This window comes from Cardiocondyla obscurior, linkage group LG19 (assembly GCF_019399895.1).
Source record: "Cardiocondyla obscurior isolate alpha-2009 linkage group LG19, Cobs3.1, whole genome shotgun sequence".
NCBI classification, from domain to species: Eukaryota; Metazoa; Arthropoda; class Insecta; order Hymenoptera; family Formicidae; genus Cardiocondyla; species Cardiocondyla obscurior.
In genome coordinates this window covers 3325357-3343010 of record NC_091882.1, presented here as the reverse complement: position 1 = coordinate 3343010, position 17654 = coordinate 3325357, and the positions used below count along the sequence as shown (strand labels likewise).

Here is a 17654-nt window from a genome sequence, read left to right as displayed (position 1 = left end):
TAATATGGAAGGCAGAATAAAATAGTTGTTGCAAAAATACACATTCCAATCAAGGATCCGCGATGCGCGAAATAATAGTGCCTCCCCGATTGGATCAACAAATGCTTTAAAATAACGCTTTCATCGCCCGCGATAATTCGTTCGCCGCCGCCGCTGCGAAAATATTTGTGTTTAAATGAAGTGGTTCGTTTCATTAGGGTAACCGGGTTACTCCGCGTAATAAAGCAGAGTGGATTTGTGTAATCGAGAGAACCGTTTCTCGTATCTCGAAACAGCGGTTAAGTGGAGAAGATGCAATTAAGCGCGAAGCAGACAGCAGGCTCGTTCACTTCTTAGCTCGGAGCGCGACACGTTTTTGTCACCGTTTCTCCCCCCCCCCCTTTCCCTCCCCCTCGCGAGTAGGAAAGATCTTGGCGTTACTCACGTTTTTTTTCTGCCCCTTCAACTGCTTCGAGGATTTCCACCAGGTGAGGACCGCCGGTGGCCTCGAGCCGCTGCTCTGACACCTCACGTCATACGTCTTTCCCGCCGACAGAATCTGGCCCTTTCCCAAAATCTCCACCTTGAGCGGCTTCACTGCAAAAATCAATTATTTTTCACGTGAGTTCACTCGGTGCTACCGAGGCAAGAACACGTAATGAAAGAAACTAGATAATTCTTATTTATTGATTTTTAATTTGCGCGTAACATTAATTGCGCAACCTTTCTCTCTTTTTCTTTCTCTCCCTTCTCAACGATATGTTTTCTTTTTTTTTCTTTTTTTTTTACTTTTGTTTGGACGATTGAAATGAGTTGAGTTTACGTACGGGCTGTTTCTCTCTGTCAACATCGATAATTTAATTTTATAGAGAATAATTTACCGCGCGCAAGAAAGGCGTTTCAATGGCAATCACGTGCAGGTTATAAGCGCGACTTCGCATGGCCGTCCAGTTTTCTGATTTCCACTCCACCTTGGCTTCCACATCTCTCTCTCTCTTTCTCTCTAGGTTATGGGGGTTTTTTATAACGTGCGGTAGCGCATAACGAAGGACGCGGTCCAGCGCACGGAAAAAAAGAAAGAAAGAGAGAGAGAGAAAAAAAAGGAAGGAACGGAACGCGAAGAACGCGCGCAAGAAACGCCGGGATAATTAGAATTCAGTTCGCTCGCGAATTTCATGCCGGGCTCCTTTCCTATCCAACGCTTTCCGCGGAAGTTCCGGATTAATAGGAAAAAAAGAAAAATGCAGATCGATGTCGGCGACGAAGGAAGACAGATTGGGGGTTAAAAAAAAAAAAATTAGAACAGGATGGAAGGGACGGAGCGCAGGTGAAAGAAATCGGGGATGAGAGAATGGTCCGTATAATTGGTGCTCGTCGTGAAAAGCTGCCGAAAACAAAGGCGGCCGAGGCAGACTTGCCGAGTGCGAAACTACCCCCCTTCCCTCCCCCGATAAAGTTGAGATTTCATTTGCAAATCAAAATTCATGTCGTCAGGTGCGCGGACGGGAAAGAATTCGACGAGGCTTTTAGTACCTTTGCTCGGACGAACGAAGACGTCTTCCTTTCATCATTTTACTTTACTTTACAATCTCTACATGCATCTCCTTGCTTTCACCCCTCCCAACTTAGTCGTTTTTTTTGAGCGAATGCAGTTAACTCGAAGCTTGTCGTCTCGTACGCACGAGCTATATTTTATATTATCAATATACGCGGCACCGTAATTTTACAAAATTTCTCGTTTATTTAAAAATAATTTAAGAAAATAAAATTATGGAGATCGTTATCATAAATCTTATCGTCATTAAACTTTGAAATTTATGCAATTACAGATAAATGTATTTAATATTGTTTTTACGATAAGTTATACTTTGTATCTTCGTCAATAATGTTTATCAAAAAAATTAAACTAATTCTCTTGATTCGTCTATTCGCGCGCACTTCTCCCGTCAATTTTTGCGATTTCCTTCTCGCGAATTTGTACTCTCCCAATCAAACCGCCTTTCACAAATGGAAGCGCAAACCCAAAGACTTTGGTCGTCACTTCGAGAGCTTTAATGAGCCGCTATTATTATTCGCGCGCATGGAGTGGCTTTAATCGAGTTACGAACCGGTTCAATAAGACGCGCGCGAGGCGCTCGCGCGTTTATCGTATGACTTCTGAAAGGAGAGTTCGAGGAGGCGTACCATTTTATCCGTTAGACGCCACGGAAATAACGCCCGAGTGCGACGTTGAAGGCTTAAGGGGTTCGCAAGAACCTGGCAAAGACGCTTTCCGAGATGGATATTAACTAAAATCTTTCGACAATAGAAATTTAACTAACGCGTATAATAGAAAAACAACGTCATTAAATAAACGTACTAATTTATCACGTAACAGTTTTTCTTTTATTTGCGATCAAAGTCGCATCGTTAGAATAAAGGCCAATTTTTTTTTTTTCACAATTGACGAAGTTAAAAAAAAAAAAAAAATTGTACATGTTGAAATAATATCAGTTTCAATTTTAGTTTTAAAGTGGGTCGCGCAAAACAGCGGAGAGAGCTAGGGAAGAAAGTCAAACGGGCAGAATTAAGGTGTACCGGGGAGCGGGAAAAGTCTGGTCGTTAAGTGGCTCGTTCGTAGGTTAAAGGTTGTTTCGAGAACGACTCTGAACATTAGAGGAGTCGCACGTCTGGGTTCGTACGCGCCGATCTCGCGAATCGCCCCGGCTTTAAGTGAAATTTCGCCGAGAGCCGCAATATGCGATTCTAAGTGATATTATTGTCATAATTTGGCAAAGCCGCCGCGAACTCATATCGTTACGGTTTCATTGGAATGAAAGGGGTGGCAAAACAATGGGAGAGAAGAACCGTTCTTCGCGGTCTATTCTCACTCTAGTTTTAGCAAAAGCTTGTAAACGAGACGACGATGTACGGGTCCTCGCGGCTTGGAAAATACGCGGAAATGTACGAGGCGTGCAGCGGAATAACACTTGCCCAGAGCCTTTAGGTAAACTAATTAATTCCGGAGGCGAAGAATCCGACCCCGATGGAAACAAATCAGCTTCAAAATGATAATATTCGCATAATTATTTACAGGCGAGGAAACGTGTAGATATTATTAACTAATTTTTTTTTCACGCGTGCATTTTCAATTTAAATAAATTGATTTTAATAAATTTAATTCTTCTATAAACACATTAAAACATCCGAGAAGAAACATACCGCTGCGTTTAAAATCTAAGTCACTCCGGTTTAACAATTAAAAAAGTCGATGCATACGCATGATTTTCTAAATAAAGTTTTTCGAGCGACTGATGTTGAAAATATAACATTGTTAGACGGGAAGACTTCATACCGCGACATTAAGGGAACTATTCGCGTCGGAAGGGAGAATTATTAGCTCCCCGTGGATTGAGTTATCAAGGCACCAAGAGTAACATTTCTGAAGTTCACTCTCGTCTCCGGAGTGAGCTAAACCCTCCTTTCGTAGTGCTGCTAGCGAGAGAGAGAGAGAGAGAGAGAGAGAGAGAGAGAGAGAGAGAGAATGAGAAGAGAGAGAGATTGCGCGCTTTCGAGAGAGTCGTTACGCCGTTTGCGACTCCGCGGATCGCAAACGTCCTCGTTTTGTCGCTAAAATCTGCTCGTAGCTCGTCCGGCTTCGTTACGAAACTACTTTGTATCGCGAGCTCGTCGAGAACATCCGCTCGACGAATTGATAGCGCTCGTAAAATGAGGGTCCGACTTGGACTGATAGAGAACATTCCGACCGACAGTCAAATTGCGAGCTCCGTTTACGTTTTGTGTTCCCTTGCTTTGTCTCGAGAAGCTGTTTTCTCTACGGCGACATTCGCGCTCACTTTTCCTAATTCTTTTGATTAAATTTCTTTTTTCTCTTTCTTTCGTACCGTGTATATATAATTATATCGCGAAAGAGCTTTGCAAATATCGTTACTGCTCGACCGAGAGAACCAACGGCGACGCGATCGGCGGGGATCGACTTTAATTAGAAATTTCTTTTGATGTCTGACTCACAAGGTCGTTACGACTAGTAGACACGTAATCGTTTGACTATCGTGCGCATCTACTACTTTCGTTAATGCCCGTAACTATAAAAGACTAATGAGCCTCGCGTGAAACGAAGTTTGTGCTCGCGGAGGCGGCTTCATTAATTTTCTTACTAATTAACGAAGGACGCCGATCGCGGGAAGGGGGAAGAGGGGGAGGGGGGGAGCGAGAGCGACGAGGGGGATTTTTGCCGAATGGAATTTCTGTGTCGGCGGAATGTGTCCCCGACGACGGTGGGTGGGTTGGGGGATTCTTCGGCTTGTTACCTAAGTTGATTATTCTTCCCCGAACTCGTGCGAGCTACGCTCTGTTCGGAATCAAACGCCTCTGCAGAATGAGTCATTAAAAGTTGAACAAGTTCGCGAGGCGATCGTCCCGCCTTTGTTTCCCGTCGCGACGCGTCGAATCGCATCCCCCTCCCCCCGTTGATAAAAAGAAGTTGCACGGCAATTTAAAACGATCGCGATAATATAATAATACGCTGACGAGAATATTGCGAGTGACAATAATATCCGTTTTATCATATTGCTTTTATAGCACTGACGATGTTATAAATAATTAATATAAATAGCTTAATACGAGCTAATTTAACTCTTTCAATTTCGCATTGCTTTATTTAAAAGTCACTGTATTATTTGTACGTTATTTACTGTCCAAATTCATTTACGGTATTACGTTTGTTATACATTTTGAGTATTACATTCGCAAAAGTGGCTTCATTAGATCTGAAAATCTTTTTAGATCTTTTGTATAAATTCGTGATTAAATTTCTATTCTATTCGACTCGGTGATAATTGAAAGAATCTACACTACGAGACACTTTGCTGATCGTGAAAGAAAATACATCGCAAGATAAACGGCGGGAATTGGAAGGAATACTAAAAATAATAAAAATTTATAACCATGCGCATGTATGACGTTTTGAGATATTATAATATATGGAAAAATATACAATATTTTCCTTCGCCGTCGTGAATTCTACTAAGAACTCAATATTTTTCATTCTTTCGGACCGCGCACATGACCCATCTCTTGTTAAAAAGCAACACGAAATTGTATAAATTATCGAATCCATCGTTTCAATTCCTCGAATAGAATGCCCCTTCATAAATATCTGAAATTTAACTCAATATTAAGTACACAATGCAAATAAGTAAATAAAAATCCAATAATTGAGAGGAAAAAGGGGTGCGTAAACATGCGATAATTATTACCGTCATTAAATATTAATTAATCAAGGAAACATTGATTTTCCAGCGTATTGAATATTTTGTGCAGTTCCCGTTTCTATAAACATACTTGTAAGTGCTCGTTAAGAGCCTGATTTGTTTCTTTTTTTTTTATATATATATTTTTTTTTTGTCCACCTGCGTATCTTCTTGTTAGCGCGCACAATCCGTACGATTCAGTATCCTATTCTATTTCCAATTTCGCCATTTCCATTACGCGGCGCTATCGAATAATTATTAACGACGTCGAATTTCGCGTTCCGCTCGCGTTCGCATATACACGATGGACTTTACATTACTTCGGGACACCGGTCTCGGCGGTGGCATGAAAAATTAATGGGATACATAGCGCAATTCCGAGTGCAATCCACTTCCCGCCATTCGAGCACCCGTCGAGTGTTCATCGACCTCGCATTGTCGATCGTCGTGGAAATCGTTTTCGCAAGTCGGCAGACCTTCACTTGACTCCCCGATGACTCGTTAAAAAAATTTTTTTTTTTCGTGCGATCATACGGGCAACAGAATCGAGACTTATGTAAATGCGATTATGCAGCCAGCGTCTCTTCGTGCACCTTCAATTAGCAAGGGATCAAGACGTCGCGAAGAGATAAATTTCAATAAAAAAAAAAAGTAAAGCACTCGCCGGAATCGAAACAAGCGCCGCTTGGTTAGTCATATCAGAAATACGGCCAGGCCCGGTATTTACATTCAATTACGTCACCGATCTTAAAACAACGTATAACAATCTTCTAATAATAATGCCATACGTATTTTCTACGCCTTGCAATACGCCGGACATAAAATTTAAGTCACCCGTCGTACCACTGTACAGCGAAAAAATCATAATCCTTATTACTGCGATATTAACAAAAAAAGAAAAGTCATAATTTTCGTAATAACTTTAATAGTATCAAGGATAAGTTTAAACTGCAACATAGTTTTGGAGCTAAAAAATTCCTTTCAAATCCGTCATGACTCGTTGAAAATCGTATATATTATAATTAAATTTTTCTTTTAAACCGATAAAAAAAATTTCCTCCGCCCTCCGCTTCTTACGTCAGCATTTGTTCTTACAATTGCGGATCGTTTAAAATAATGATCAATCGATATCAGTCCACTTGTTACGGAATTTCAATATTAAAACGCGCATTACTAATAATTTTCATTAAAGTACGCGAAACAATTATCAATGGCTCCGAGCGCGGTGGGAGAAAAGAATATCCGATAAGAAATATACGTCACTTGCGTGAAAGATAAAAGCATTTCGCTTTTCAGTCGGGGCAATCGAGTGTGCTCGAAATATTTCACGATCGATAACTGTGCGATTCTGGTTTATACTCGAGCTTTTTACGTCACACGCAAGCAGCCTCCGAGGTAATTTATCGCAAGTCTTCTTCCTCGGATTCCCGTATTCTCCGGGCACGAAAGCTGGCAGCTTCCGGCGATTTAATTTAAACTTGTTTGTCTGGCGCGTAAGTTTCTTGTCGGATGAATCTCGGGCCGGCCCGATGAGCCGCCGCGCTGTAACAATTATGAATATTAATTTTCCATCCCCGCGATTGCCATCGAGATGCAACGCGACAGACGAAGGATACACCGGATACAATTTAAAAATGTTTACGGAAATATAAAGCAGCCGGCCCGATTGCGACGTAAGAGAGAATAAAAAAGGGGAATAAAGTAATCGGTCGCGTTATTAATTAAAAAAAAAAAAAATGTTTCACCGTGATATCTTTCTAGTATTACTGCAAAATTAATAATAATTTATTGTATCGTATTTGCCGAGTTTGGCGGATAGTTTTTTGTTACCCATAAATCGGTAAAAAAATTTGTTCACTAAAATGTTCAAAAAGTCTTCAACGTCCCTTTGCGCATATACCATTTACGTTCACTTCTATAATTAATTATCGTGATAATTAAAATCAATCTCCATTATCTAGTCATTTAAAATTGCCAAATTGCAGCTGCCAGCAAAGCGCGCGTCTCGCGCGCGTCATTTATTCTTGCTTTTTTTTTTTTCTTTTTAATTAAAAATTATAATACTAATGCAAATAATTATTGGAGCGCCGAATACGCGAAAGCTATCAAATTATTTCGATACGCGTGTACACGGGACGAGCAATGAATAATTTGGCCTGGCCGGCAATTTTTAATTTTAGAAAACGAGTGTGACATCACTTGCGAATAACTGCAATCTGTTCCCGAACCGCCGTTCATTTTCAATCGTCGAATCCGACAGGAATTATTTCGCGCTGATCAATTAAAATGACCCTCCGGTTGTCCTTTGACGAACTGTCGATGGTCAATTAGTCGATGAGAAAATTGAAGGATTTTTCATTTTGCGCGTCGTTCAATTTTTTTTTCTTTTTTTCTTTTTTTTTTTTTTTAAATCTATTTCCGCGAAACGCGGTAGAGTCCGGGTGAAATCTGATAAGCCAGCTACACGCTATCAGCTATTCGCCGCGTATGTTCGCTGCGCTGTTGAATGGAAATGTAACACTCGATTCGTATTTTTCCGATAACCGGGTCAGATCATCTTTTTATCACAACGTTCTTAATTATAAATATAGAAAATTGAAAGAATAAAAAATTTCCTCGTGGCGGTCTAGGAAAATGATCATTTCTTCCGTGCGAGAGCTCAGCGTAATACTCGATTTCGCGCCGGTGCGCGAAAGCGTGAAGCTTTTGATAGGAATTCCGTCACGTTCATCGAAAGCCACTGATGAACGGCTTTCACGTGTAATTATAACGACGTATTACAATTTCGCGGGCAAAAGAACTTTTCATTACGACGCGGCCACGCCTAGAGATAATTGCGAACGAATTATTCGCCCCCGGGGTCAAACTTGCGGCCAAAGGAAATCGCTTGAATCGCAATTTTCTCCGGCCGCTGACCGGGTGTTGCCCGGGGTGGAGGAAAAATGGGGGACGCGGGGGAGGAATACGTATATTTCCTTTCTACCTCTGTTTTTCATGGAGATTAATCGAACGCTGTCGCGGCTGGGGCATGTTACTCGGCGCCGTGCGATTCGTCGCGTTTCGGAGCGATTCCGGAAGTGGCGTTATTAATGACATCGCGAGGTTGATTGCTTTTCAACGGGAGGGATACGAAAACTCCGGCGTTGGTAGTCCCCCTTTTGCGTCCCCTTCCCCCTCGTTGAAATTCCCACCGGCGTCCTTCGCCCCTTGTAATCGATGAAAAATGTTTCAATTTCGTCTCGCCGAGAGTCCGCTTTCATTTTCGGATTGAGTAAAAAAAGAAAAAAGAAAAAAGAAAAAAAAAGGAGAGAGAGAGAGAGAGTTCCCAGCCGGACAAATCGGATCACGCGTCGGTTAAATATTCGCTGTGCTCCTCTTTCGCAGCGAGGAAATATTGATACCGATACACGCGGCACGCGGGAAGAGAGGGAGAAAAGTGCAGGAAAATAGGAATCGAAGGTATCGCGCGGCGTTGAAATCGACGGTCTTTTGCATATTTATAACGCGGGTAACTTGTTCCGCAGTTATTCGGGAGATTCGAGACATTCCATGGGAAAATATTCGACGCTTGTTTTTTTTTTTTTTTTATAATTTATTTTCTCTTTTGGCGTAACACCTGCGCGTGCGAGCAAGTAATTTTACACGCAATTAGGGAGCGAAACTTCGATATGTCGTTACGAAATAAAGGTTAGGTATTAACTTTTGTTAATTGTCTTCTTCGGATTCGCGCCTATTGGCATTTTCGTAAATAACATAAAAAATACATGGTCCGATTAGGCCTGTATTTTTCCGAGTTAAAAAATAAAAATTTTATTCTGTGGAGGAGAGCAAAAGTCGACAGCGTCGCGCCGTGTCGCGCTCAATTAACGTTAATTGTAAATTGGAATGAGTACTCTTACTGTTAAGCTCTATGACGACGGTGGTGGTGGGCGGCGGGGCTAATTGAGTGTTATTCGCTCGGCAAGACAGCTTGGCGTGATGATGCTTCCTCGTGAGCGCTTTCACAGTCACGTTGCTGATGGTTACGACGGCGGTCTCACCGCCCGGTCCTTGCGTCTCCCGAACCTTCGTGGACGCGTGAATGTTCTGCGATTCCAGATACCACGAGACCTGCGGCTTAGGGTTGCCTGCGCAGATAAAATAACGGGGATCGTGATTAAAAATATAATACAATAACGTGAAATGTTGCGTTAAAATAATTGCTCATTTAAATTATCCGATGGCATGCAAAACGTTTTAAATTATTCTCAATTATCCGACAGTAGAAACATTATTATTATTGTTTCTTTTTTTTTTTTTTTTTTTTTTTTTTCCTTTGTAAAAAGAAGGTTCAATATTTCCCTGCCTAATTAGCTGTCAAAGAGAAAAGTTTACGAGCTCGCTCGGAAAGCTCTTAAATTCGGTGTCCGTTAAAATCGTCCTTCGTTAAATTTAATTGGCACATTAGACAAGCCGTCGTCGCGTTACGATTGTAACGCGCCGATCTGAAAGCGAGAAAGATTCGTAAGCCAGATTGCGTCGATGCTGGCAGGACGACGTCTGTCATTATTCCTCAATAACCGAGTCGACAACAGGGATAATTCGAGTGGCACGTCCCAGGGGGGGGACCGGTAGCGTAAATGTCGCCGTCAATCATTACGGCGGACGGGCCCCATTCGGTCGAAACAACGGTACGGAGGTACTACTCCACGTCTCCCATTCTCGAGAGACTCCGCTACCTGTGGCTCACCGCCGCCGGCTGTTACGGCTAATTATGACGAAAGGGAATCTCGAAAGTGCGCGCCACCGAGATAGATCGGTGCCCGTGGATGTACCGAAGGCGCCGCGTGTCACTTGTTCGCTACCAGCTAATTAGCAAGGCATACTTGTCGTTCGTGGATAAGGAAGCTGGTAAACTATCAGACTGAAATGTGGGAGGGGGGAGGGGATTGTCTTGCCGCGTGGGAATACTCGCGGATGGCATGTAAATCGAAACCGCGATATAAATCAACTCCAGCAGCACAATAACGATACCGGTACTTGTGCATTATACGTATTATGTAGTGTGTATAATTTACATGGAATATTATTCCTTATTATTCGCGATAATCTTCTGGTTTTACAAATAACAATCGTCGTTATCTGTTAATTAAAAAAAAAAAAAACAAATAAATTGGTTTTTTTTTGTTTTATTATAGGTCAAAGAGCATTCGTATTAAAATATTTGTAATCCTTTTAAAGCTCTTTTAATATCAATTTTAAAGCCTCTACGGTGCACATAAACTTATTTTACAAAAGTATTTTTGCATAAAGTCTTTTTAACAGTACTATTTTCTATAAAACATTTTAAATTAATCTGTTATTATTTAAATAAAAATTAGTTACAACAGTTAGATTTAAAAAAAAATATATATATACATATATTACAAGTTAGTACGAAAATTGTAAATTTGTAAAATCTCATCCCAAGCGTTTTCGTATTAATTATAAAGACGCCTTGTGGCAAGTAACATTATTGTATGATCAAACAACGGCATGTGCTACTGAATACTGTCCGATATTAGCGGATCCGCCGCCTAATCAACAGTTATTCTAGATGAACCATCCTGTCTATCTAGTTCACGGACGGGCTGCCTATTCTAGCTGTCTACATAGATATCTGTCCAATCAAAGACACGTTCGTGCATTACGTATACATCTTGTCGAGAGCCGTCATTGATATTGATAGGTAGAACGTAATAATTAGGAGTGGCTATTTGCTCAGTTAGAGCTCTACATTAATAATCCGATGATTGACATTTGTGCAATCGATGTCTGACGCATAACGTTAAAGTTCTGTTACGCGTTAAATCGAACGCTGTTCTTACTTCCTTTTTTTTTCTACATCGGTCGCGATCATCGAGAAGGGAGGGAAACTTACAGCAACTGAAATATTATTAACAAAGCGTCATTTTTTTTTCTCCCCCCACGTACAACTAGTTATTATTAGCGCGCATAAAAGATACACGTGCAACTAGAAATATCATTTATGGATTAAGACGCTTTCATGAAATAGTTATTTGCGTCACATTGAAAATTCGCGTTTGTATGTGACGCAGACTGCTGATGCAGTTTATTCTGCGTCTACCTGCAGTGCCGGAACAACTGCAAATGTTTGTCCTCTCGCTGTTCTTAATGCGCGGGTGACACGGATTTGCGTATTTCGCGAAACAAGCTTTAGCAGCATAGAATAGTTGAAGCTTAAAATAATTTATCAAATGCAGATTACGAATGAGCATAACAAACGAATGCTCGAAGTACGGAAAGAAACAAACAGCTAATCCTACACGCGCGTTATGGCGGAATACGTATTATCTACAATCGCGTTAATTTCCCGGGCACAATGCGCTGAAATCGCATTAATTTCCACGGAGTACGCGTTCATTAAACAATAACCAGGAAATGAACAGACTCCCCGTCGTGAGATCGAAGCTACTTCGCGCGTTCAGGAAACGTTTGTTGCGAGCGGGATGACCCTAGGAAACCTCTAATTAATATGCGCTATGATAAGAACCCAACGTTATGAGATGCAATAAAAAAAAACGGGCAATAAAAAAATTTTTACGTATAAATATATCATAATAAATTAATAGCTTTTCGTATCTCTATAGATATTTATTTTATTTCATACATGTTTTTTTTTTATTTAATTAAACTTTATAATAAATATAATTTATTAATTTAGTAGAATAATAAATGTAGCCACAAAGAGAAAAAAATTATAATAAAAAACGTTATTAAAAGATACTTTTATAAATAGTAACGGGAGAATTTGTTTTAAATTTAGAAACACCGTGTCGTGCTCTAGCAATTTCGCAAAGAAATTATTATCACAATTCACATTCGAGGATAATATCACGCCGCTCGCGCGACTTCCTTCCTGTCACGACGACGTTTCCGCATTATCTCGTCGCGAGATAACCCCTCCTGTTTCAGAAAGAAAGCGATAATAAGCGTTCATTAAGCCGCGCGCTATAATTAATTCCGCCATCGAGACCACCGCTCCCATTGTTCCCTGTGGAATAATTTCCTGCCGTCTCGCAGGATACAAATATATCCCGTCGGTGGTATCTCCGAGGGCTTTTCCTCATCCGCTTCCTTGCGTTTTCCTGCGAGCACGCTTTACGGGCGAATCTCAGAGGCGAACAATCGCAATACATGAAACACGGCGTGCCCAGTGACCATAAATTCTTTCCCCGAGACTGGCTCGTTATCGAAATGCCGATAGCTAATGAATAAATTATTGAAAACTGAAGTATCCCCGGAGGATAAACCTTTCCGAAGTCGCTTAAATGAATTATCGTCTACGACCAGGTGCTGCTTTGCATCTTTATTTCATTACGAATACGCACGCGCGTCGCGGGGAAACGCGTAAAATTGAGAACATTTTTTGAGCCGGGCCAACTTTAAATCGCGCATAGTGCGTGCCAAATAATGAAGTGGGCGCAAAAGTTATTACGGTTATTACGATTTTTTCGCGGCGGATCCCTGCCGGAGGGGAAAAAAGAAGCGCGTATTAAAAGTCGCCGCCGACTGAACTCATTACCGTTGCCGGTGTGCCTTGTCACGGAACCGTCGCGGCGTATTTTTATGACGTTACGGCATGTTAAGCACAGCCGCCGCGTAAAACGCATCCCAGGATCGTTGGCGCGCTCGTTTCCGGTCGTTCTCGTTAAGAAACGCAAAACAACGAACGCCCCCCGGGTACATTTGCGCGGATACTTTCGCGGCACGAATATCCGTTTTCCCGGGCGTAGCCTTATCGTTTCGCGCGCACCCCCCCGGCCCTCCGATAACTTTTCCGCGCAACAATTCGCGCAATATCGCCGAGCATCGCGATGAAACAAATGGGGGAGAGGCGATAATCGCGCGCATTTGCGCGAGGCGTATTATCGTTGCTACATGGCGAAAGATATTACGCACATTGATCCGATAAGCGATCTTAACGAACTATTATTTTAACGAACCGGTAGGGAATGAGGAAGGAAGAATTAATCGGTATCGGATGCACCCGCGGTACGAATTTCGAATAAACTTTATATATCGTCGACGGTGGCGTTTCTCGAGGCGCGTTTTAATTCACCCCGAAGACGAACTCACTCGAGTTCACCGAACCCACTCTCGTTCGGCGAGTGCACGTATATCCCCCTTCTCTTCTTCCTTTTTTTTTTATTTTATTTTTATTATTAGCATGTGCGAAACGTACGCGCTTTTCGTGGTGGCGCGAAGCCGAGGGCATAATCGGGATGCGCGAGACGTGCAGCGGCGGGATGTGTACGTGCACGGGCGGGAATAAAAACGTCGTTTCGTCGCGCGCGACGGCGTAGAGGAGAGCGAGCGAGGAGCCGTTATGGCCGCTGGCTCACGTTAAAACAAACATTTCGCTCCGTGACGCTGTAAAATTGCGTTCGATGCAACGCCGGGGCCGCCGACAATGCAGCTGCCGGACAGCGGTCCCGCTGCGCGCGAGGGCGGCGGGGAAACGGCGAGAGACACGCCGGTGGAAATACACCGTGTATTGTGCGGTAACAATACGCGGCAGAATGAGGGGGCAGCCGCGCACGGCGTCGCCGGGCGTTTCACCGGCGGCTTTTCGAGGGGATATACCCTGGGAGCTTTTAAACGCGGGGCCGCCGCTCGCCCGCTTCGCGCGCGAAATACGAGCGGTGGAGGCGGCGGGGGTCAATTATTTTCAACGGCCCGCCGCCGCCTGAATCGACGACGACCGCCGTGCCGAGAGCACAAGAGCACCGTGATTGGGGAAGAAAACCCCGGTGGCTGAACCTTTTACGTGACGATACGCGACGAGAGATCTCTCTTCCATTTTACACGAGCGAGGAACGGCATGGGGGATCAGTATTTTTACATTGAGAGCACTTCCGCCGCGGGGGCTTTTATTTACTTACGGCGATTGCGACTGATTGTTTTTGCAAATTGAGATCTAAAACAACCCGTTGCGGCCCGCGCGAAAGATTGCGCCGAACGAAAATAGTCCCGGGCTCAGAGATTCGGAAAGGGCGTAATCTAGGAGCATCGTGGAACTTGCGCGTTGAAGAGACTTTTCGGGATGCGCTTCAGTTAATATTCGCAACGCTCGTAGGCCGGCATTTCGTTTCTCATTTAACGCGTCTTTAACAGTAATAAAATTACTAGTAATAATATTTAACGAATAGAATAGTATACCTCCGGTTGTACGATTTTCAGATTGCGTCCCATAGAGGGACACCTTGTATAAATCAGTTTACGATCGAATGCGAAGTTTCCTTTTTAGAGAGCGTTTGCACAATGCAAATCTCCGAGCATCGTTGCGCAGTAGTTCCCTTCGGTACATTCCGACCCGAAGTTCTGTTGATATTAGAAATTACAGTCGATGCGTTATATAGTTTGACTATATGCAAGATACACTGGCGCGGATTTCCCGGGTCCCAACCATTTGCGGACCTCAAAGCGAAATGAAAGAAGCATTACCGCTAAGGGTCGCAAATATGAAAATACAAATCCGACGAGGCTCGAGTCATCGCAAACTTCGTCGCCCGCGAGCCGCGCGTAAAATAGTAAATATTAATGCCCGATTTATTTTCCAACTTTCCTCGTTTCGTGTTTGAGAGCTGTATAATTTCACGAGCGACCACAATAAATTATTTTTGCCACAAAATTTATTTCGACAGAAATAAAAAAAAGAAAAAGAATGAGAAAAGGAGGGAGAGAGAGGGAGAGAAATTTCGGCAAAGTCGTCAAACTCGCCGTAAAATCGGCAACTATTTACTTTCCGCGCGTTCTCGCGATACTGCACACAGGAAAATGTTAATTTCGTATTTAATGGAGCATGGTTCTCGCCAAATTGCATATAAAATAGGAAACATTAATGTAAAACTTCATAATTTCACATTCTCTCTGCTGCGATAATTCCTTGAATAACTTCATAAATTAGCTCGTTTTAAAACGTTGTGCGCGAAAATATCTTCGGATAAATCGGAGAATTTTCTCTCGCGTCCTTAAATAACGTCCCTTGCAGCGAGAATATCTTTTGCATGGTATGCGAGGATATCGCAGGACTAACGACGAGACGCCACGGGGTCGACCAGGTCAGGTCGTAAGGGACGGTATGCATTTTGCAGGATTTTATGCCACAATAAAATAAATTAAAGCCCATCGCCGCCGCTATCCTCTCGTGAGTTGAGCGACCCAAGAATCCGCCGATATAGGTTCTTTCAAAAAAAAAAAAAAAAAAAAAAAGAAAAGAAAAGAAAAGAAAAAAAAATTGGAACCTGCTTGAAAAAAATTAAGTGAGAAAATGACACGACGTGGCTCTCGTCAGCAATGTTCAATCAAATATTAATTTTAAATATTATAAAAATCGACGTTTTTAAATTAAGACAATAGTGGATATTCACCTAACGAACGTTTCCACAGCTATTGATACTTTTGATACTACTAGAAACCTCCGAGAAGCTCGCGCGATGCAAAAATCCGATGTGTTCAACGTCAATGTGACGCTTCAGCGAAGTTGAGAATTGAAAGCGCGACAAAAATGTAGTGTCCAATGCTTAACGACACATGTCGAACGATACATTTCACTCGTTCCTCGCATTTTCCGCGAAAAAACAACGCGACGCCAGCCGGTGGTGTTTATGAAACGCCTTGTACAAAGCGAACGGAAAGTTTCGCTTTGCATATGCAGCCCGGCGTAAAGAGAAGCGCGTCATGTCGGATTTCATCCCTCGGCCGTCCCTTCGACCTGTCCGCCGCGTTTTGTGTCCGACTCGGATTCGCGTTCCGGGCAAACCACTCGCGAAGCGAGCTGCTTGTTGCGCGTGTCGTAAAGTGTCCGCGTTCAGCTCAATCGAAGTGTCAAAAACATATTGCGCGAGATAGATGTCGAATCACTTCGCTCGAGCCGTCAGCCGCGTCGATGATGGACACGTGATGCGAAGGGGAGAGAGAGAGAAAGAGATAGAGAGAGAAGGCAGATTTTAGATTAATTAGCAGAAGTGCAAAGTGCAATCGACTCGATCATTTAACAACGTTAGCGATACAACTATGTTAATAACATATATTATTCGCGACATCGATCACGCGTTAATCATCCAAGATATATACGCGTTGCTCTGCGCTCGGATTTTGCATTCGAAGGGCTTGGGCTCGAATTAAAATTGCATCTGAAATTCGGACGATATTAGCCGTCAATTCGCGAAACAATTATGTTTTCGTAACACTGTCCGCGAACGTGGCCGTTCCCGTTCTCTCAGACACGAGCTTTGTACCTCATGTTTTTGTGTCCGTGTCTACTCAGATACATTTCTCTTCGCAAGCGGTAACAAGCGACAATCCCCTTTTTGTAGTAGCTCCTTGTTCGCGTCTAAGGATAGTGACATTAAGGAAGACGGAAGGCGATTTACGTCAGTATAGGGCATTACAAACATACCCATCCCGTGGACTAAAATTGCCGCGTTGCGTTCTAAACCGGAACATTCGCGTGAAATGATAACGCGCCATTGTACGTCGATAGTAGCTGGGCGAAATTTTATTCAACGAAATCAATGCCCAGCAAATTATTCAATTTACATAAAACAAAAAAAATATATACTTATATATATATATATATATATATATATATATATATATATATCAATTGTTCTAAAATATAAAAAAATTAGGCTGCGAATTGATTACCCGAGAAATCGACATGTGCGAGAAGTTAATCTCACATCGGTGAAAATAATTAAATTACACTGCAGTAGTACGAGCGTGTCGCGCGATGCCGTAGGTCAGTTGTGCATTCCGCCCTGGTTTATCCAGGAGGACATCCTCGGGGACAGCTAAGTAACAATTTGGAACGGCGGGGAGTAATATTCGGGCCGGGCGGCGAGGCTGACGGCGAGAACGACGCCTCGAATCGTTATCCGAAAATTCGGCGGTAAGCTACAGAGAGCTGGGGGAGGAACGAGCGGGCCGCATTCGGGCGAGCCATCCTAATCCCCGCTTCGCATTAATAGGGTCTTTATTTCCCGCTGACGTTGCTGGCTCGATAAACCGGCTGCGCCGAACTCGCGCGGCGCTGCGCTAAATCGTATGCCGCGAATAAACTGCGATTACGAACCAGCTGAGCAGCTCGAAGAACTCGCCGAACCGTAGGTTAATCGACGACGGTCGTTAAAAGCTGAATTACATACCCCGCCGCTATTAATACTGGAATTATGCGTTATTTATACCATTGTGTCTCCGAACAAAATTAACCATAAACAAGTATTATTGCAGATACAGCAGTTCTGCTTTTAATCACATCGACATTTATTACTACGACACTTTTTGCAACTAGTTTTTAATTATTTATTTTTTTTTTTTAACAATTTATTACTACGATATTCTAAAAACAAAACGTATTAATACGCATTAATGTTTAAA

At 42.6% G+C, this 17654-nt stretch overlaps 1 protein-coding gene and 1 long non-coding RNA gene across 7 annotated transcripts in view; one reads left to right on the top strand and one right to left on the bottom strand.

Annotated features, from left to right (window-relative positions):
• Window positions 1-17654, top strand: part of LOC139110024 (uncharacterized) — a 198845-nt gene that overhangs the window by 81701 nt on the left and 99490 nt on the right. The gene's annotated exons all lie outside the window — the stretch shown is intronic.
• The window catches only part of LOC139110012 (nephrin), a 186597-nt gene that overhangs the window by 79732 nt on the left and 89211 nt on the right, over window positions 1-17654 (bottom strand). For all 4 annotated transcript variants that reach the window (XM_070669502.1, XM_070669503.1, XM_070669504.1 and 1 more), the window contains exons 6-7: window positions 9131-9358; window positions 425-576 (exon numbers count right to left, since the gene is read on the bottom strand). In XM_070669502.1, coding sequence (XP_070525603.1) covers window positions 425-576; window positions 9131-9358 — 380 coding nt within the window. The remainder of the gene's footprint in view (window positions 1-424; window positions 577-9130; window positions 9359-17654) is intronic.